Genomic DNA, 23,288 nt, shown 5'->3' on the forward strand with positions numbered 1-23,288 from the left:
TAAAGTTATATCTAAGCTAATTTGCTTCTCAGCACTTTGTACATAAACAAACCTGCTGATTAATACATTTCCTTTAAAGAAAAAATGTTTAGTATTTCCTAAAACTTTTATTTTGTTATGTATTATATTAGTCTTATAGATTAATATATTTTGTTATGTATTATATTAGTCTTATAGACTCATCAAAAATAGTAGTAACTTTTTGCAACTTCATATCAAAATCCTGTGTGTCTAACAACAACCATGCAAGAACTGTATAGAATTGAAGTAGGCATAAGGGCTAAGTAATAAAAAATGAGAGACCTGGTTTCCTGTTGGACACTGTTGGAAATAACAGAGACCATAGATCTGATTACAATGGAAAAAAAATATGGATAGAATTACCTCTAAAATCAGGACGTGTTAGGAAATCTATGTAAATACCTGATAAATACCATTTTATCTATTATGCCTTTTTCTATACAGTCAAAATTGTTTATAATATCAGGTACATTATTTCAACTGTTTCCCTGTGTGATGTCGGTGGTAAAGAAAACACAACCTTTCAAAATATATTTATAATTTTTTGCACTTGAGGGATTGGCATTTAACTTAAGTATGATGCCAACTTAACTTAGGTAACTTAAGTAACGCATTTTACTCCTTTTTCTGCTTACAGCCTACCCATGAACATATCAGAGTTCTGCAGTTTCTTCCCATTAAGTGGTTCGGTTTAGTACAGCTAGACATCCTGCACACTGAAAAAACCAGAAAGTCGCCTAGAGCTTGCCAAGAAAGTGTTTTCGGCAGTATTTTGACATTTCCTGTTTGGTCGCAGGTGCTTAGTTCTAACGCATCACACTTTTTCTGACTTTACATTCAGTATCCAGAGTAATCATGTAATCTAGCATTTTCATGCAAGTTTGAAATTGAAGTGGGTTTTTTTTCCCCCAATAATCTTCACTGAGAGCAGTCAATTGAACAAATAAATAACAAACCCAAGGACAGCATAAGCATTATTTATTATAACAATATTTTAGTATTTCAGCATAACTTAGAATGATGCAGTAAAATAAGATAAAGAGATTCAAATTCAATCCAAATCAAAGTACCACAGAAGATAACTGTAACAGACAAATAAATAGAGAGGAACAGAAGCACAAAGTCTACAATGATTGCAAATGACATAAAATGTGTTTATAATCATTGCATAAAATTGTAGAATGATTCCCAGTAACCAGAAAAAATATATTTATCCTATTCATACCCTTGAAAAACAAATGACAACCCTGCTATAGTGTACTTGTAGATTAAAATACTGTCCCTTGACTCTTAGCAGATTCTGCTTCAAAAGTGGAGTAGAATTAAAAATACCTTCAACCTCTGTTGTCTTGTTCACAGTCAATAGTTTTTAAACTTTCTATTTTCTTCCTCTATGGAAATACTCTGTACCAGGGTGGCTTCTTAGTTTTTTTCCCAATAGCATCAAAGTCTCAGGTGACTTGGCAGGACATTTCCATCTGAATGCAAATATTCTAAGAAACATAGAACAAAATGAACACTTAAAAAGCCACGTGTTTTTATCATAGCAGTTCACTGAAGAAAGGTAATCCTTAGAATCACGTATGCATATATCCTCACAGAAAGTAGTTCAAATTAGGGAAAGATATATACAGGTAAGAGCTTCTAGCTATGATGACTTTGGTACAAAATCATGACATGGCCATGCATGCTTTGTAATACTTACAGAATTTTACTTGTAGAGCTGGAGAAAGCATTTCTCTTTCCACAGGAAATTCTAATTATCCTAAATGTATCTTTTTTTAAAGCAAGCAAATCAGATTATTGAAATATTGCATATGAATTTATCCAAAATATTTGCACATTGCCTAAGTGGAATCTTAATTCCCTAATTGCTTCAACATTCATACATTGATCGTTTCACTGAAATTGATACGTCTTCATATTTCATTTCCCTAAAGAAGTCACATCTTCCGAAAGAAAATGTTGCCTTTTTCTAAATAGTTTCTGTGGAACAATACTCTTTTCCAGATTCATTGATCATAGAAATGGGAATCATTTAATTCTGGCTACTTAGACATTACATAGCTCCGTATATTATCCTTAGAGATATGACCAGAAATTCCCTGGTTAATTATCCAATTATCAGAAATCATAGTCTTACGTCAAAAGTTAAAATTTTCCTTACCAATGTATCAGAGATCATAGGTGACCGCAGAGAGGTTTTATCTCCCTGAAACAAACTTCTTGCTTTGAAGTTCGTTATCAGCCCGGGTAAGTGCGGGGTTGCGAGCCAGACGCCTTGTGCCTGTGCTCTCCCTAAAGCGGCGGCTCGGGGCTGAGGGCTCTGCCTCCCCGCTCTGCTCCACTCCCCCGGACACGGGCAAGATCTTTAATATTTCACCATTTTTCTAAGTTTTATGTGTTTTTGTCTTCTTTGAACATTTTTGTCTAGATCAATTTTTTTTTCAGTGTGAAAACATGATAGAAATTCATTATATTATTTTTTCCACAATTCTTTTATAACATATTAACCTAAAGACAGATTGTGTGATTTGCAGTTGCATCGTAAATATACATTACTCACTTATTCATGTTCATTAATAAATTCTACTCCTCCTCATCTCTATTTGCTTGGAGATGGAGACTATTTGAATAGCAAATCACAAGTATTGATTAAGTAGTATAAATATGAGGAAATCATCATATATTACGAGTTTATCCTTACATAACTGGCATTGAAATGATTTGACTGCAATGTACTTTAGAAGGAAGTTCCCAGTAAGTCCAGCACCAAAGATTCAACATAACCCAGTGGCTTGGAGGAATACTGGTATACTGGTATATTCAAATGTTAGGATAAACTGCTAACAGCTTAAGAAAAGAGGACAAGAGAGAATAGACTGAGATCTTCAAATCAAGAGAGGAAGCGGGGGAGATCCCACTAATATATATGTTCTCAAAGTCTTGAAGAATCTACTGGGGACATTTTGTAACCAGTGTTCTATAAAAAGGTAGATTTTGAAGCAAATGCATATGATCAGGATCAGTTGTTCTATGAATTTCTAAAACACACAGGTTTTTTATGTTTGGACATATAAATATGATTTGAGATTGATTTGAGTCTTACATTCCTAGGCAACTATTGAATTCAACATCAGAATATAGCTTTTTAAAAATTTTTTAGTTTAGATTCTGAAACAATTGGTCCAGGATACATTTCCTACAATTGATGAAAAGTGTTTTCCAATGGCTGCATGGAGAAGTTCACGAAAACATGGAGGTGATCCCTGCCTTAACAGGCTTATTTTAAAATTTTCTTAAAATAATTCTTCAAAGATTTCTGTGTGTTAGGATACCGCAGAACACACAAAGTCATTAAATCATTGTCTATCACATGAATTCATTAATTTTCTTCCTTCAGGGATGTAAACATATTAATTAGGAAAAAGCCCACACCAGGAGATGAACCCCTGATCTATATGCAAGGTTTAATAATCATTGTACCACGGTGATTAGAATGATTATGGGGATACTGTGAAGAATTCATTTGCGGAAACTAAGCCAACAACTTTGCATTTGTTTTGAAAAACAATTATGGAGCTTAATTGGGAGCCGTGTAATGATGACAGCAGTTATTTCAGTGATTGATTCTGGAATTAAAGAGAACTGGCAAACTAAATACAAGAATATCATACATTAGAAAATTGAAAGGTTTCGACGGCATCTACTATATGTAAACCCTGAAATATGGCAAAATCCTGACACTGATACACACTAGTGCTTCACAGAAATGGCTCATGGATGGGCACTAGCTAAGATTTTGCTCATCTTGGGGGAAAAAAAAGCTGCCCCCCCCCCCCCCAAATCCTAGACCAACTAAAGGAAAACGTAAGAAAGAAACAGAGCAGAGGTACCGAAGAGTCAAAAATCAGCTGCAATTGAATTGGAAGAATTACTGATCACTGTTGCCTCTACATTTCTTAATGTTGATCCGTTCATGCAAGGGGAGGCAGTGATTGGCAGACCCAGATAAATTATTTAATGTTGCTAGAATTTGTTCACAGTATTCAATTGATTTCATATTTTAATCAGTCATTACTCATCTTTAAAAACAAGTGCCCACTGAAAAGGTCAGGATCCTCGCTCCCTCTGTGTATATTTGTCAAGATTTCCCTTGGAACACAGAACTGCTTTTCACAGCACAGTTTGAAAATCTTCCTCCAAAAGAACAAGTACCTGTGCAGTCTGACCGCGCAGAGAAGGTCTGTGCGTGTTAGGAGTAAAGCACGGGGCTGTATTTCCAGGTCAGATCTTCCAGGAGTACAGTTACCGTGCAAGTTTGCTTCGATTTGTTAACTGTGGAAACTCCCGCCGCTGTCAGTAAGTTCACCTCTGCAAATAACCGGAGAGAAAATTTTTATGCTGTGATCCTTGAGCTAATTAAGGATGAGACGATTGCCCTTCTTTGAAGGACTGTCATAAAGCCTTCGGCAAACCCCAAGTGAGCCATTAGCACCTCTTGTGTGGTCTTTGCACCCTATGGAGGCGTGGGCATCACGCCCATACAGGCCAGCAGAAATGACGCAGGCTAAAGAGGTTGTGGTATAAAATTAGGAGAAGAAAATATGTGGTTATGTAGTTTTAGGATCGCTGACAGCTTGCGTGCGGCATAAACAAGCCCAAAACTTGCAGACGTCAGAGACTGAGGTCCATTCTTCTCCCTTTGGGCTTCATCTGAACAGTGAAGATTCAACCTTTTTGTGACTGTAAAGCCACAAAATTTCCCTTCTTAAAACAGATAATATATTTATTTTCTTTGAAATATAAATTCTATTTTGATATTTGTAAATAACTGTGTAATGTTGCAGAGACAATCCATTTTCTACTTAGTGCACGAACAGGGACAAATCATTTTAAAATAGCAGCATTCTCATCATTAAATTATCTTGCTGTATAAAAACTTCTCTCTCTGTTTTCTTCTGTCCTCTGAAGTGTAATCCTTCCTGAACTTTATCTCCGAATCATTTTTGTAACCAAATTTATGACATCATTTGCAAGGACCGTAAAGCACATTCTGGTACCATTTATATTATAAAAAATAAGGTAGCTGCAGTCGAGGTGTATACCATACTCCCAACTGGGTGGATAACTTAGTCTGTATGAATAAGTTATAATTACTTTTTGTAGATATTTGGATGAACACTGGTAACTAGCATAAAAGCAGTAAAGATTTTTCGAAGAACAGAATTATTGATATCATTAAGATTGATATAAGAATCAGTCTTGTGTGAAAAATGATATAATTTTGTGATATTTAACTACATTTTTATCATTACAGGTATGCTACAGCACACTATTTAAGAATAAATATGAATAGGCTCTGTAAATTATAAGCATAATTTGATTTTTTTCCCCTCAAAGGTGGAAGCAAAATGGCACAGATATTGATCTTACCATGAGTTATCACTACAGGTTGGTTGGAGGCAGCTTGGCAATCAATAACCCACATAAAAAACAGGATATTGGAACATACCAGTGTTTGGCCACAAATTCATTTGGAACAATTCTGAGCAGGAAGGCAAAGCTTCAATTTGCATGTAAGTTGGGAAGATCATATTTATTAGAGCATTATTTTCTGATTAATTCTGCACATGAACTGTAATTTATTGGATAATTAAAGTATCATCAACGATTCTGTTCAAAAGCTTTGGCTTACTTCAGCAGTGCTTATTCTTACAAAAAATCGTTCCTAGTAAGTATTAATAACAAAACCAGACATCTGATGGCTGCTAGCCCTCAGGAACACGAATAACTTTCAGAAAATTGAAAGGTCAAGGAAGATGAGTGCAATTATTTTCATTTAATAAAGGTGTTTTCACTTTTTAAGACAGTGCCTTCTTTGCTATATCACAGGTAGTTACAATCGAGGTGGGGCACGTTGCAAAAAGTTAGGCTTTCTCTTTTCTATAGCGTAGTGAGGTCTAACCGAATCATAAAAACATTGTACCCCTAATTGCCACACGGACGTTGTGTTACATTAACGGAGTAAGAAGCGCTTTTCCCTTACACAGTGTGCAAAACGACGAGCAGCGCTCCGAGATGTTTCGCAGTTCTTGCTCGATCGGGTAGATATGCTGCCTTGAGACTATTTAAAGTTTATTTTAGGCTTGCTTCCCATTTCGCTTCTTCACAACTTCACAATCTTTTTCACAACGTTTGTATATGATGCCTGAGTTCTGTTAATGCCCTGGGTGGGGGGAACACCACCACCACAAACCCCAGGTATTACCTCCATTCCTTTTTTTCAGCATAAGGGTCTGAGCTGTCTGTTGCTGGGAGAAAGCAATTGTTTTCAAGCCTCATTAATAAAACATCTGTCTAAAGCCAACCTTGTGTCGCTATTTCAGACACCAGCAAACGTATTAATTATTAATCTTGTTCCATTTCTCATAGCAAATCTCATGTCGTTGGGGTTATACAAAGGAGACATTAGAGGTCAGGATGGTTCATAGACTCTCTTACTAGAGCTGATCAAATGGTGTATCGCTGGTATGTCATTTAACAATGTTTTACCCTGAATTTCTTAAAGAGCTTTTGATTCCCAAGAGCTAGTCAAAGGGAAACAAAAATTTTGATTCATTTTTTTCTCCACTTTTTCTGAAACATCTTTGCAAGCCAGCCTTCCTGTGTGGGAAACTATTTCAAGATCTGGAGATGAAAATTGTTTAGGGACAGAACAAATCCCATTTTAGAAAGAAGCAAGAATAGATGGCCACCTCAAAATTGTCTATGGAACCTGTAGACCCCAAGGAACCAGGATAGGCCAGGAATGGAGCTGGGGAAAGACCTAGAGAAAAGGAATATCATCAAACAAAGGCACAAAAGAGGTATAAAAAAATAAAAACACAGGGTGAGGAGGAAAACCAGGAATATCTGTGAAAGAAAAAAGGCTCTGGTGATTGCTCAGCATATCGTATTACTCAATGATTTAATCTTTTGCTGGAAAATTCTATCCCTGATTCGAATTCCTGGAAGAACTTTGGTTTCCCATTCACTGCTCTCCGAGCCCACAAAGAATCACACCGGCTTGGTGCAGCAGCTCTTTGGGTATACAAACAGCTTTCCTGCCCTGGGCTCCTTTGCATAATTAATTGCACTTCCTTCCTCTGGTTTTTTGTTTACTTTTACCTGTCGCCATTTCATAACCGTGTGTAGGACCAAGGTTAGCTCTGGAAAATCGTCTTGCTTTAACTCTTTGCAAGGAGAAGGGTTTGGAGAAAGCTGAAAGATTGAAAGGAGGGAAAGAAAGTTTATGGGGAAAGCCTCAGCGGTAAGGAAGAAAGAGGAGAAAAGTCTTTTCTCAGGACGCTGGTCCATGTTTGTCCCTGCATTCACAGATGCATCCCTGATAGTCCTCAGGGGAATGGAAGGTGCTGGTTGGCACAGAAGTGTCTCATCGTCAGGCTCTTGTTGGAAATGTGATCCTTTGGAAGTTTTCCCTGGTAGAAAAGAGAAACTGTACACCGCAGTGCACAGTTTTCATTATGGGACTGAGTTTAGGAAGGCTCTACACACGGGTGTGCACCTTCCCAGGGAGAGCAAGGTGGCTCTGCAGAGCCCTCTTGGAACTGCCCCACTCCCGGAGGGGCTGCGGGGCAGGGCCCTGAGCTCAGCCACGCAAGCCTGAAAGAAATCCTGGGTGACTTCGGGCCTGTCTGAGGCACGGCACACCTCAGAGCCGTGCAGCCGGTGCCACTTAGCAGATAGAGGACCTGGTGGCCACAAAATGGGCTCTGTCAATGGCATCAAGGATTTTCAGCTGTTAAGCGCCAGTTCTTTAATACTCGGTGCTGGCGAAGCAATGCCTCTGGAGTGCTTAACTCACCAATAGCCTGAAGTCTCATGCCAATACACAACGATCAAAATGGGTTAAATATCAAGCAGTTCCTTTACTTAGGCTTCATGCCCCCACCAAGGCACTTCCCGAAGTTACTGTGGGGAGCAGGTCGCAACAGAAGTTGGGTCTCGTCTGCCCACAGCAACAGACAAACCCACCGCTACCGTCCTGCTTTAGTCCTCCAGTTCTCACCAGCAGCCACATAATAGTAAATATATCCCGTATTCAAGAAGCGCACCACTTTGCCATTAGTGGTGACATTTACATCCTTCTCCGTAGAAAAGAGAGAGGACAGACAAATTGAAGGTTGTCATTTACATTGGCAAACACAAACATACAGGAAAATGCTCCAATTTAGCGGCATCACTGTGAAACTATGAGTTTTAACTTGTCTTACGATAGAAAAAACCACAGTACATGGAAAATGTTATAATGACCTGATGAGAACAGTGGAACAAATTACCTTGAAACAGTTATTCTACAGTTAACATTCTGTTATTTCTTATTTTCATGTTGCCATCCAATTTACTTCTTTGTTTCAAACAATACTTCAGGCTACATCTTAAAATCCAGGCAGGCAGGCAGGCATGTTGATATTATGACACTTTCGTTCAATACCTAACAAAATGGGACCCTCCCCTGAATCGGGCTGCCCGGCAGATTACTGCAATCACCATGATAAATAATTGAATCAAGCCTATTATCCAAGTAGCAGGGTTTACACGTATTTTTCTTTTTACTGCAAGGTAACTAACTCCGAGTTTGAGTTTGAATTAACGATACCTCTGGAAACCTATTGTACATCTCAACTTAATATGTGAAAAATACTTTTTCCTCTGGTCGAGATAGTGAGCTCTCCAAGCAGCAAAATAAATGTGGTATGAGATTAGAAATATGTCTTCAGATTCAGCTGGAGTTTCATGCTTATCCTCCATTAAAAACAGAGTTGTCAAATGAAAGCTGCGGGAGGAATATTGTACAGAAGGAAGTGGCATAGATTATTAAAGCTGTGAGCTGAAAATGATAGACATCATCAGTGGGAGAGAGCAGGGCAAGAGCACAGAAGTGCATTAGTGGGATGCATAGGATGGCAGCCCGACGTTATTCGTGCTTCCTGGCGAAGGTTTCTTTTGTCATAAATAAAGTTGAAAGCTCCCTATACATCCTGCGTGTCGCTCACTGCCCAGCAAGCAGTACATTTTTAAAAGCTAATGGTTTTTGCAAGAGCTGGAGCTGTGGATCTGGATCTGCAGTCTGGTTAAAAAGCCTTGGGGTCAGATCCCAGCTCGTGTAGCCGGGGCCTGTCGCAGGCTCAGGGGTCCTCAGGCAGACTTGAGCTTTGAGCTTTGCTCCCGAGTCGCAAACTGCCACCCCCGTGGTACTTTCCTCCCTCCAAGTTCAGTATGGACATCCAACACAAGGTCACCAGTACCGCTTCAGCTCTACGCAAAGGGGATTCAAAGACCGGTCCATGGGGACTTCACCGTCATGAACTATGCAAGAGAGTCAGCTTCAAGCAAGAGATGGTGACATGGAAAGTTTTCCTTCAGGTTTTACACGACTTAGTGTCCAAACCGAAATGAAGGTGCTCGTGCACAAGTTCCCCAGATGCCACAAGCTTTGCTTCTCCTGCACGCACGCCGGGGTGGGCGTCCCTGGTGGAGCAGCCGCCCTGAGCCCTGCCACCAGCAGAGCCACCTCCCGAAGCCACCGCAGAGCCTGGCCAGGCACCAACACGGCACCCATCGCTTCCGAGCCAGAGCCAGGGATAGCGGGATCACGGCTGCGCTCCGAACACGCTAAAGAAAAAAGCACCCAGGGTTAAAGAAGTATTTCGATCAGTAAAACTGGAGTTTCTCCTATTCTGTGGTGCCAAGATGCATTTATATGCATATTGATGATCTATTTTGCAAAAATCTGTTTTTCTTAATGAAGAGCATCTAAATTGCATTTCATGCCTTAAAGAAGACGAACAAAAAACCTGTTACAGAGAACTGCTTAAACATGGCTTCACCCAGAACTCTATCCTAAGGCACACAGGAGATTTGTTTTAATTATTTCATCAGTTTTAAGTAAAAGTAACTGTGTGCAAACAACTGGTCTGGAGGGAAATCCCCATAACCAGCTGCAGTAAAACAGTCTGTCCAGGCCTGTTACTAATCCTTTTAGTTCTCATACGTGTCTGTAACAGAGACATTGGCAGGTATGTAGGAGAAACAAGAACTGCAATTAAACAAACTGGAAAAAAAAGTACTCCACCATGAAAAAGCATCAGGCATGAACCTAATGCATAACTATTCAGGGCATAAACCCATAAAATTCAGTATTAATTGAAAACATCTAGTTGCCCAGGGATCTTAAATTAGATTCTCAGTCAAATTGTTCTACCATCGCTGATAGACGGTCGTGATGATTGCGGCTTTCTCAGACCTCAAGCCCCCATCATTAATCATGAATTCTGAGAAACAATGACAACAACTTAGATGCATGAATACGATTAGTGATTTTGTCCTGAACCAGACAGGGGGGCACACAGTGGAGACGTTAGACCGTGTATTCAGCAGTTTCCCTCAGTGCTACAGACCAAGGAAGGATTTTTCCTCGGCGTTTCTGGGCTGCAACCACATTCTCATGTTTTTCAAAGGGGTGCTCAGGGGTTTTGCTTGGTGCTTGTTCTCAACAGCATTTTTCTAAATACACACATCCTCCCTCCTCTTGGTGAAGTGGCGTAGTGCTCATAGCAGTGTGGATGAGAGCAATAGTGCTGGAGCACCCGGAATAAAATCTGCAGCTCCCAAGTGCTCTCACGTGCTTTTTGCCAGATAGAGAGAAGATGACACAGTTTTGCTGAAATAACAAATTAAAGAGGCAATAATTCCTCCTGGGCAGACTTTTTCCATTCTGAAACATAAAATAATAGTCCATCATTAGCATTTAACTGTTTCAGGGGAAATGTATTAAAAGCAATCGAGTCCATTTAGTCTTTGCTGGATGATGACAGCCTGAGCATTAGCAAAGCCCTGTTAGAGTGACTGTCTGTGAGATGCTCAGCTAGCATGAAAGCCCACTTTTCATCTGATTACTTCATCATGTTATTTACCTTTGACTGCACACAAATTACAGAAACATCACAAAGCAATACAGCATGCCTCAAAATGTCATAACCCTTTTTACTTGTAGTATATGCTTTGAAACAGAAAATGGAAAAATCAATACACTTAGATCAGATAGTCTGAATTTGCAAAGTCTGGACGTGCATGAATTTTAGTCTAAGCGGCACATAGACTTCTGGATTGGTTGTGTTGTGGTACTGTGCGTGTCCAGAAATCCCTCTGTAACAATTGTATTTGATTAAAAGGTGTGCTGGATGTTGTAACTACCACCTTGAGTAAAGCTCTCTGGGTCTTTAAACTGATTGTTAATTCATCACTGCCTGCGAGGGCTGGCATGCTGATCAGGCTGTCTAGCAGTTTATATTAAAAGAATGATGACTGCAACTTCTTTCTTTTGCAAAAGGAGGTATATTCTTCAAAATTTAGCATTCAGGAGGCACGCAGGGGTGGCCAACTAATAACTCAATAGCAAACAGGAGGAAGAGCTCAGCTTTCCAGTGGCAGAAGCAGGCCACCATCAAAATCGCATCCTCCAAAGTTTGACTTTATTTTCTGTACTCCCTTACCCTCTATAGGGACACTTCAGGTGAAGTCATAGACTTGCCTCTATTCACACCATTTTAAACGCTACAAAAGTAAAGTAATGCATTCAGCCCTACCCCTCTGTTTTGAAAGGGCTTCCTTACGTGTAACAGAAACGTACGCAGAAACCTATCTCAGCTTGCAGATATGTGCAGAATCAGATCTAAACCAGCGTCCTTTCCAGGCCCTGCGCAGCCCTCCCGACGATGCTGGCAAGAGCTCACAACCTGCATCTTCCTGTGAGCAGGCGAGGGAAAACCGCGACCTGCAGCAGCCACGCACCTGCAGACCGATCCGTCTGGAGACGGGAAATACTGCTGTCACCCCTCCTCGTGTCACTAAATAGGCGTGCAGCTCAGCATTGCCTCTTGGACTCTCAGCCACAGTTAATGCGATGTAACTATGGCAGCAGTGCCTTCCTCCCCCCGGGTGTGGGTAGGCGGAGTGCGAGCTTCTGAATAGAACGGGTTACAGCAAACGTACCAAGAATTCACTTTATTAGTTGGAACTGAAGCCCATATTTTGTCAAAACTCTGCCTAGAGTAAAAAGAAACTGAACTTTCATTTGTCAAGTCTGATCGCTATGGACACTTTGTGCCAATGCTCCAACACTCTCTCGCAGCGGTTCCCCAGGGTGCGAGTCTACTTCAAGGTCTTTGCTTAGTGGATGCTTTGCGTGGAGCAGACGCAGCCGCCTCAGGCACACTTTCTCTTTTTACATTTCTTCACAATGCTTCCACCAAAAATTAGGAAAAACGTGGTGAGAACCCGATAGGCATTGCTGTAAGGGGTCTGTACGCTGCTCCAGCCACTTTGAAGTGGGCACTGTTTCCTTAAAGGCTGCTTTGAGCTGAGTGTTTGCTACTTCGAGTATGAGCGATCCAGCTTATTCATTAAAAGACCAAAAATTCTGCAAGACCTCACCATATTCAGCTCATCTTCCTGTATCTCTGTTGAGCTTTCCAGTATTTATTTCTTTGCAGGAGTCTGTGCACACACAGGCTCTCACAGGCTTAAGGAAAAGCAGGAGCCATCAACCACCATCCAACAGCAACGAAGCAGGAACCTGGAAGGGTTTCACCTGCTTGCGCACAGGACGAGGCAGGGTGATAATGGCAGTTCTATTTCAAATACTGCAAGAATAAATGACGGAAATATCCAGACAGTCCCAAAGATGGAAAGAACAGCTTGAAATCTTAAAACCAGAAGATATGGGTATGTCTATGCAATAAAGGGGTCTTGCTTTCTCCATCATTTCCTAAAGGTTTGAGTCCACTGGTTCTCTGACGTTAGCCCATCTAACGTCCATCACACCAAATACAGTCATGACCTCGTCTCTCTTGTTAAACACACGAACTGGAGCTGACGGTAGCAACATTCCCCTTTTATTTAATGTTGTAGCAGACCAAGCAGCAGCAGAAACCAAAGCTGCATTTTTTTTTTTCCTCTCTCAAATAGTTTTAAACATCTCTCAGTGTATCTAACCACCATCTTCAAGGCTATGCTGTATCAGCACACTTTGTTAAAGCTGTTTTATTCCATTAGGTTAGTTGCTTAAACTTGTATTATAAAAGGAAGCTTTCGCTCCTCTTGTACAGGAATTCTTTATCTATGAAACGGAGACATACATTAGAGTTGTAAGGAGCATTATAGGCAGGGAGCTAGTCAGATAAAGTAGTAATAGGCACTGTATAAGTATTTGAAGATTATCTTTTACTTATGTATTACTTACTCTTCTGTAGTTCCTGTGAAAGTGTTTATCCTAAATCAGCCCATTGCAAGTTGTATTGGAAAAGCAATATATGTGATTGAGATATGGTAGGTAACAAAGCATCTACAGGTCCCAGAGCTGCTAGATTCTGATTGATAAAATTTAATATTTTTGAAGGATAAAACCAGTCTGTATTTGCAGTCTGGGTGATTTTCTTTTTATCTGCTCTACTTTCATTGCAGACAATATGACCTAAATTCCAATAAATTATTGAATGAAATATCCATAGTGTCCACATGAGCTTCCTCATTCTTTGGTATGACAAAACAAAAAGTTACAGGTGGAGGCTTGCAAGGAGAAAAAAACCCTGAAATAAATTCTTTGGAATAAATGACTGGCTTTTTTGAATAAAAATAATTAAATTAATTGATCAGTTATTTTGCAGTGAAGGTTGACTCTGTCTAATACAAAGCTTTTAAGGTACAAGACAAAATTCTCTATTCTGTAGCTTATGTTCAAGAAGGAGGAGCAGTCTGCGTCATTGGTACTTTCCACGGTGCGAAGGAATAAGGCCACAGGAGTAGCTTTTCTCAGTAGGCAAACCACATCTGGTACAGAGAATGCACCGAGCTCTAAATCTTCATTTCTAAATGCTACTGAAAGAACAACAAATAACATATACCACAGCTGAAGTTCCACTTAGAAGATTCACATTCAAAACTCCTTTATGTCAGTCACTCAGGTAAATCCTGAAATTCCCTTTGGAAGGAATTCTTTGATGGCTTTGCAGCTGGAGGAGCAAGGCAAAGCAGTGGTGTCTGGGGATAACCCAAAGTAATTCTGTGAGAAGTAATTCTGTGCTGGATCGAGGTCTCTGAAGGGCTGGGCAGCAATTTGAGAAGGGCTGAAATGCCCATGGACATGCTTGTTACACCCTTTCAGCAGCGCCTGAGGCCCCCACTTCCTTGCGATTTGTTAATTGTATGTATTATGAGCATGGGCTATCGTGTTCATAGAGGCATCGTGAAAGGAAATGAATAGCCTGAAGTGGGCCTGTGGGGTGTTTAACAGGAGGTACCCGGCAGGACCCTGGACACGGAGGTAACTGGGGCTCTCTGCAGGACATGGGGTACGCCGGCTCACTGCCGACAAGAAGGTCAAGTCCAAGGGAAGGGGCGAGTTCACGAGCCATCTCCACGCACCCTGGGAAACCAGGTCTCTGTGGGAGCATGGGCAAATACAACTGAAAGAAGCCAGTTTCGAGTAAGAGTTAACGCCCCTGCCAAGAGGTAGTTTGACACAGGAGGCCAGGCCATCTCCAGTGTAAGAGTCAAGCTGGCACAGTTCTAGCAGGGATAAATCTGGCCAGTGAGATTTAGACTGGGGAGAGAAATCTGTTTTTAAGAGCACTCCAATCTGGAGAAAACTCATGCAGACGGCGAAATGACTCTATGATGACAAGTGACAAATGAACTCTGCGGTGACAAGTGAGAAAACTGTTCAGGAATATAAAATATTAAAAATATATTCCTAAGTCCCCCTCCCTTTGAGAGGGTCAGATCTTTGGGTGTGCCTCTGGCCTGCAGATGGGGTTTAGAGTAAGAGCCCCAAGGCTGCATCAACATTTACTGCTTGGTGCAACTCCTGTGTTCGTTTCAGGAGAGAGCTTTAATATTTTATGCTGCTAACTCTGTAGAGGGGGAAAAAAATAACAAAAAACAGATGTAGACCAGCGCTACAGCTTCATGGCATATGTTTCTTTGCAGTGGGTTTCTTGGTGCATGAACAAATAAAAATAATCAAGTCAGCTAAGGATCCCCATCCCCTGTCACTTTCCCTGTTTAATTTAATTGTGACCTTCCGTTTTTTCCTCTAGAGGAGCTTGATATTACTTTGTAAAGGGCATTTTCACTCTTTAATTGAAAAAGACAATCAGGTTGTGGCAGAAATTATTGTTCTCCACCTTGAAAATTAGTGCCTGGATTGGCTATTCATACCATTTAAGCTGAATTGAAGACCTGGGTCCTGTGTGCACCCTAATGCGTAAATTACAGTTCCTCTCCCCTTAGAAGTTCCAAAGCAATTTGACTACATAAAGGAGCACTGATGAAGGTCCTCGGTTGACTATGCAGCTTTGGAGAAGGACAAGAGTGTGATTTTCCCCCTTGGTTTGGCAGGCTGCTCTGGCGGGGCAGAGAGGAGCAGGGCGTTGGGGCGAGCGCGGCAGCGGGACTCTCCCGGTGGCCTTCTTTGGGGGAGGGAAGGAGAGCTCAACCTCCTCTTTCAACCAGGGTGGGATGCAGTGTTCACCTCGGGTGGAAAACTAGAAGAAAGGTGAGAATTACAGTTGATTTTTAACCTGTCCTGGTGAAAGGGGACAGTTGGGTGCTGCCCAGGCTGGTCCTGGGCTGAAGCAGCTCCAAGTCCTGTGATGCTACAACACTGACAAAGTGTTGGCTCACATGTACTTCAAACAGGGAAGGAGCAGACCCGGTAGGTGGAAAATGCAAGTATTTAAATATCAGGAAATGGAAAATGCTAAGCAGCTTTCAGACACCTTAATTAGAGATAACACTGCTCTTAATCTCAGAATTGAATTCATAGAAAATCAATTAGAACATTTTAAAAAATTGCGATTAGATGGCAAAGGGAAAAGATTAATGTATTGACACTATTATCAAGACAAAGGAACTGTCAGAGGGTTTGTTTAGCAAGTTTACTACAGTTCTGAAAGCTGAAAAAAGAGTTTACTTTCCAGTAAAAGTTGTAGGAAACAAGATTAGCCATTCCTTTGGGAGATATTTGGAGAACGAAAAGGTATTTCCATAACACGCCCTATGGGTAACCAAGCTGCAGGAGGCGGGTACTAGTCTCCTACAAGGCGATTCAGTACAACAATACCGAGGAGAAGGAAGACACATGGCCAGATGTGCAGGAAGCCTTCTGGTGTCGGCTGAACAGCTGGTCACAACCGTTTGGCAGCAGGCACAGTCTGTATCTAAGCGTTCTACCCCAACAAAATTTTGGGACTTTCTGTATGTGAAAGAATAAAAAAAGAAACCCCAAATCTGGCCAAGTGTGGGACCTCCCAGAGTCTGAGATAATTTAAAAGATTTAATGAGTTCCAGCTTTTCTCTTTGCAGCTGTAACTGACCTGATTCCTCTGAATCAGGCATTGAATTCACAGAAGCACTAGGTTGGAAAGGACGTTCAAGATCATCAAGTCCAACTATCAACCCAACACCACCGTGTCCCCTAAACCATGTCCTGAAGCGCCACATCCACACGTTTTTTGAACACTTCCAGAGATGGTGACTCCACCACCTCCCTGGGCAGCCTGTGCCAATGCTTGACCACCCTCTCGGTGAAGAAATTTTTCCTAATATCCAATCTAAACCTCCCCTGGCGCAACTGGAGGCCATTTCCTCTTGTCCTATCGCTAGTTAGTTGGGAGAAGAGACCACACTTGCCCGCGGGTCCCCTAATTTGTTAGTCACAGGCAAGTGAAGGTAACTAATTGTCAGCTTGTAACACAGGTGTTAGAAATGCTTATAGCAAATCATAACCATGAGTTGCTTTTAAAAACTGCTGAGGTTGTAATTTTTATCCCATTTCCCTGCAAGAGAATTTCTATTGTGATACATCACATCCAGTAACACCGATCATATTGCAATATATCATAGCCAGTAGGAGAAACAGAAGAAACTGGAACAGATGTGATATATCACAATTTGACACAGCCACATAGAAATGTGAAAAATTTTATTGATTTGTCCTCAGGAGCACAGCTAATTTGTAAAGTGCTCTTACTACTAATGCCTTAAACGTTCATTACACATTTCAATAACAATTGCAGCTATAATATTTGGGATTATGTAATGACAAAACATTTATGAAAAAAATCAAAAGTTCAAGAAAGCATGAAATCACATTAATTCAGATGAACTGTTAGTAATTATGCAAGGTGATAAATTGGACTTTCTCTAATCGTCTGTAACAATTTCATATATTAAAATGCCCCAATTTTCTTGTTTGCTATTTGGTAATGCAGAGATGGCCTATGCTTGTTCTTAAAATGGACTGGTTTGGAAATGCTACACCTATCCCTGAGCAGTTTAAGAAATTTCAAACACATAATTGGGAGGTTGAAATGAATGAGTTGCTACTTGCAATTAGGCTTTTGTTCCTATCAGGCATATTTAAATAGTTCCCTAACCCCAGGAAAACTGACCATGTCTTCACACATTCTGTCGTGCAAGTTAAACCTACCATTCTAACACTTTTAAGGCAGTTTCCTATTTAAAAAAAAAAAAAAAAAAGAACACAACGAAACACCAAAAACAGATGTGTGGGTAACAGTGGTGGGGAAATTAGAATATTTATATTCATGATACCATCAGCAATTATGCCAGTGCTGCGCTTTAAAACACTGAAGAAAAAGGAGCGTGGCTGAACCTATTAATTAGCCTATTAATTAACACAAGTACTTAAGCGGGAAGTATTTGTGCACACCAGTTATAGTGGTTACTATCTCCACAGATCGTCACTTCAAGTAACGTCTCGCCCGCCTTCTCTCAGCGGCTGCTCTGTGCTCAATTCCCGGCGCCGGTGGCCATCCTCATCCCAAACCGATATTCTGCCCACCCTTTCTTTTTATTGTCGTTGAATAACTACACTGAAGGCTTGAGGCCATATCCTTTTCTGCCGTAAATCAGCATCATTTCCTTGACGCCAGCGGGGTACTATTGACTGAATAAAAAAGCTCTGACCCATTCCTTCTCCCCATTCCTGGTACAGAGCTGGAGGCCTCCTTCACCTCACGCATTCCCACTTACGTCAGAGAACGCCCTGCCGTTCTCTAATTCGGTTTTCACAAAATGCCATATGTTTTGTTTGTTCTGAGCACATTCTTGCTTAGGTCTGCAAATGTTCCCAGCCGAGGATGATGACTTCTCGCCGCACGCAGCTGAGTCCATATATTTCCACTCTTCACTATGAAGAATCACTTGTTCACCTGAACATTTTGCTTAGCCTACATGACCTCATTATCACATCCAACTGATTAATTGTGCTATACCAATAGCAATCTGCCAACATGCACGGTGCTGGTAAAAAGCCCTTTTTTTGTTAAAACTCACAGCTGAGAGAGCAATGCAGCATGAGGGAACTCGTTCGTAAAGTGAGATAAATACAGACAAAGGATGGAAGGAATTATGTAGGAACTAGGTGGTAATTTATTTATAGATCTCTGCAGAAACACTGAAGTTAGCAAATATACCATCTGCTAAATAGTTGTACTATTCCTAAACGCATATTAGCAATCTAAATGTGAGCCAAACACCTGATCTCAGCGATCTTATTTGGTACTTTTTCTGACAAGCAACATTATGCTTTATTAGATTATGTCATATTATGTTATAAAGCTATGCTAGGTAACAGTAACTGGGAGAATGCAGTGATTGTGCTCTGCTGGTGTAAACGCCTGCTCGGGGCAAAGAGAAGTGGTTTTGAGAAGCTGCCAGATTTTCAGAATAACAAAAGCAAAGTAGAATATCTGCATTTATACTCAACTTCGTTTTTTTTTTTTCAATATATACATCTTTAACACAGTTTAGATTACAATTAATCATGGAAAATACACACAACCCCACAGGGGGAAATATAGATGCAAAAAACTTTTGGGCAAAAAGACTGCTTCCAGCAAAAAGAAGCATTCTTTCTGATGGTCCACCTCATTCCTCTGTTTATCACCCCGGGCTACATAACAAAGATAGACAATTTTATAACACGTTATTGAATCCCATCTGAATGAGGTGTCATAATATTTCATAGGAGATGCTGCCTGCCTGGAGAAAGGGTCCAATAAAGATGACGACAGAAGTAAGACTGACTCCCCTAATGAGTTACTTTTACTCATTTTGCTTTGTTTTGCTTTTTCGGAGATTTTTTTTAATATCCAATGATTCTTTATTACCGAGAGAGACACTGAATACATTTATTTTGTACAATTATCTATCAAAATCCACTTCAGATAGAGAAGAAAATTCAATTGCTGTTTAGGACTACTAAATTTTGGGGTGTGGGGGTTTCAGAAAGATGCAGTCTGATGACCTCTGATTCAAACACTGGAATGGATTGTCTAAAGAAAATGTCTGTCCCTAGAGTCTCTAAAAATGGGTTAAATAAACATCTATTAGGAAGGACATAGCATACTTGTACCTGTCATGGGCCAGAGGAATACATTAAATGACCATTTATGTGCCTCCATATCTATTTTTTTATCCCTATGATTCACTAGTAAGCTTAATGGGATGAAAATCTTCTCTCCAGCACTGGGAAAAACTGAGCTGCTTTGTATAACTATAACCCTGCTATGAAAGAGCTTGGACTCTTGCATACAGATTTTGATACTCAATTTAAGGTTGAAAAATGTAGATTAAAAAGGCAAAGTCAACTCCCTCCCCTTCCCCCATATAATCAAAAGTAGTCCTGCTAATTATAAAATCGAGAGTCCCATAAAAGATCTAGTTCTACTGCTTCCTTGATATTTAAATCAGGGATACTTGTCATGATTTTAATGGAGAAACACAGACAGGTGATCCAGTTTCTAAAATCGGAGTAAAAATGATACCATGACATATCATGTCATTAAACTAAGAATTGCCACTAGCAACTTATTACTTTCCGAAATCTATTCCAATTTCAGAGTAAAGTATTACATAGTTAATTCTGAATTGTCATGAAAACCTTTTGCTACTGCTGCACTGCACTACTATTTTCTTTCCCCTCCTTTCTCAGGTGTCTCATAACAAGTGAAATTTTGTTCTCAGCAAAAAAATAGATCTGATTTACCATAGTGGAAAGCTACAAAACCCACTAGTTACGCCTCATATATTTTCCATACAGCCCAAGAGTTGGATTTTTTTTAAACTCCAATTTTTTATGTAGAAACCGCGTAATCTGCATTGTATTAGCAGCTGAAGGAAAGTGATAGGAAAGGGAAATGTGACCATTTTTGTTGCTGGTGCCTGAATCCTGAAAGATCTGAATGTTTTGCACCTTTCCAATCTTTTTTCTGTTTTACATAGTAAATAGAAAAATTTGAGGGTCCTTTTTTTTTTTTCCTCCGTACAAAGCTGGCCCCTTCTTCCAGAGCACACAAGCCTCAGGGCAGCCAACCCAAGCAAATCCCCATCTAATGTCTTGACAGTTGACACAGGGGCCAGTTTTTCCACACAAATATTTTGTCCTGGTCTTCTCAGAAAATGCTTAACCCGCAGGAAAGAAAAGAAAAAGGAGAAAGCTGATAAAATTTCTCATACCGAACTTTCAGAACAGGTAAATAAACAAACAAACATTCAGAGATTGGACCAGTAAGTACCTTCTAAGTATGAATCCAAACTCCAGTTGGTCATATTACATCCATCCACAGTTTTCTTTTCCAAGTAGTATTACAGGATGGAATACAACTAAGTAAATATTCTTTTTTCTGGGATTTTTTTTGGCCTTTCTTGTCTTTTGTTGTTCCTCCAGACTCTCCAAACTGCAAGACAGAGATCTAGCCAGCAGGCAATTAAAAGAACATCACAGTTTAAAACACTTCCCCAGTATATTGACAGGTACCATCTATTGTGGCTATGGCAGCGCAAGGAGGTGCTACGGCTGCCTAATTCAATTCAGTCACCTCTGAGTAGACAATATCTTCATAGGAGACCAATATACAGGAGATGAAGAGGAGGAAAAGAAAAATTAACTGTGTAAAGTTCAACTAAGGGGGAGAAAATTGATATATTGACATAAAGAGCTGAGCCTGTACAGGTAGTAATCATTATTGCTTTGACCAACGAGAACTGTTTCTCTCTATTGAACTCTGGATCAGGTGGTTGTTCAACTGATGAAAAATGGAACAATTGTTCGAAACAAGAATCTGCAGCAAAATAAGCTTAAGGAAGCAGTATACGACACGATGGAATAAAGATTTTTAAGAGGAAGCTGATACTATTTATTATGTGAAAACATATTTTGAATGTATTTCAAACAATCAATTCCCAACATACTCTGACAAAAATAGTAAGTCTTCTCATTAGGATGAGAAGTGAATCAAAAAGTAAATAATCAGTTTTTAAAGTACAACTACTGTGTCAGATTTTGTAACTGAATTATTATTTAAAGGGAATGAGGTTGATAAAAATACTTCCACATCTTAGTGAAATGCAAGAAAGCAGAAGAGATTGAGTGTGATGTTAAATTCAGTAAAAAAAAAAAAAAAAGCCATAAAAATCACCTACAGGAGATAGGTATGGTCATGTTTATACAGGAGATTTCCCCAAACCATCACATGATTTCCTACTGAAAATATCCTCTTTCTTCCCTTTAAAACCAGTGATAAAGTTTGTTCGAGTCAATTAAAACATACCTACGTACTGCAGCCATCTTTAGGACAGAACAGACTCATTAAGAACACAACATACTTTTATCACCATTTAAACACACACTGTGGGAGTCCTTATGATGTTTAATTACCATTTGTATGTATAGAAGCGCACACCTGTGTTTCGTTTCTATAGAAAAGGAAACAACTCAAAATGCTTTTTTTCTACTCATCTAAATTAAGAGTATAATAAGTTCCAAAGAATTATGCTAGAGGTAATAATGGAATAGTACACCAGCTTTGCAACTAGGAATTGTAAATGCAAACTCACAGGGTTAGAGTATAGCTGCTTTATGAACCGGTATTTCATCATTGCCAAAAGACTAGATAGTAGGTTGGAAAAGCTATTTTTCCATACAGTGTGGCCATTCACATACTGAGATTCTATTATGACATTGAATACATGGGTGTGTTCTGGAGTTACATAAGCATTGCATGGCTTGGGGTGCAGCTAGGTATCAATCTGACAGATAATAACTGGGTCTTGTTTTCTCCTTCTCTCTCAAGATCTTGAAAATTTTGAAATGAAAACAAGAAGCACGGTGTCAGTCAGAGAAGGACAAGGAGTGGTTCTGCTCTGTGGTCCTCCACCACATTACGGAGGTATGATGAATAGTCCTACGTTGTGCGCAGCCCGAACATTGACTGCTATAGCTCAGGAGTAGTCTGTGCAGATCCCTACCCAGTTAGCACTGGAATTTATTTGTGCATGAAGCGTATGGGCTTACAACAAATTTGGAGTACATTTCTTTAAAGGACACTGGAGTTTGCACTTCTTAGGGGCCCTTTTTTATTATTTTATGGTTACTTGAGGGACTACAGCACATCATCGCTCTTTGGGTGTGACACAAGCAAAGGAAAGCATGAAGGCCTAAAAGACTATCTCCTGACATGACTGGTTATGTCAGCTCCTTCACTCACATGGAATGGCAGAGGAGCAACCTACAGCAATTCTTTCTGCCTTAAAATCATGTCAGGTCTGAGTGGAATGACTGTTTTGCCTTTTAGTTCTTGCTACTTCAATGCTATAATTTGAATACTGCATTTTACATGTTAAATTTGTCATGAAAATTTGTCTTCTGTTCTTGAATCCCTGATTCCTTCTTAATAATCATAAAAATCATACAAAAATCTAGATTGGAAGGGACTTTTGGAGAAGTAAACTTCCTGATCAAAGAAGGTCTGACTAGATCAGGCTGCTTAATAATTTTTGATGCTTCAGGTACAGAATGGAAGGGATTTTGCTGGGGAATTGTGGGGATGCCTTGTGTCTGTTGCCATTGCCTACTACTGCTTCTTAAACATAAGGCTGTTTTTAAGGTCTTCCTTTCTGGACAAGGTAAAGTCCAGGTGACAAGCAATGAACTAGTAATGCTTTTAGCATAATGTTTCATCTAAGACACCCCTAAGCACGGGGCACAATTTTCCTTTTCCTCCCTTTTACAGGTGTATTACCATCTCCAACATCAGCATTTACAGAGCAATACAAAGGCTTGAACATGTATGTACACTGCTGCTGTTATTTTTTTTTTAACAGTTTTTGTACCTATC

The 23,288-nt window shown here is 40.0% G+C and overlaps 1 protein-coding gene across 1 annotated transcript in view; it reads left to right on the forward strand.

Moving 5' to 3' along the window:
* Positions 1 to 23,288, forward strand: part of CNTN6 (contactin 6) — a 92,346-nt gene that overhangs the window by 2,171 nt on the left and 66,887 nt on the right. Inside the window, exons 2-3 of the mRNA XM_010297572.1 lie at positions 5,425 to 5,600; positions 22,245 to 22,340. Of these exons, the coding sequence (XP_010295874.1) occupies positions 5,459 to 5,600; positions 22,245 to 22,340 (238 nt within the window). The 5' untranslated portion in view covers positions 5,425 to 5,458. The remainder of the gene's footprint in view (positions 1 to 5,424; positions 5,601 to 22,244; positions 22,341 to 23,288) is intronic.

Source organism: Phaethon lepturus, unplaced genomic scaffold, assembly GCF_000687285.1.
Source record: "Phaethon lepturus isolate BGI_N335 unplaced genomic scaffold, ASM68728v1 scaffold22, whole genome shotgun sequence".
NCBI lineage: Eukaryota > Metazoa > Chordata > Aves > Phaethontiformes > Phaethontidae > Phaethon > Phaethon lepturus.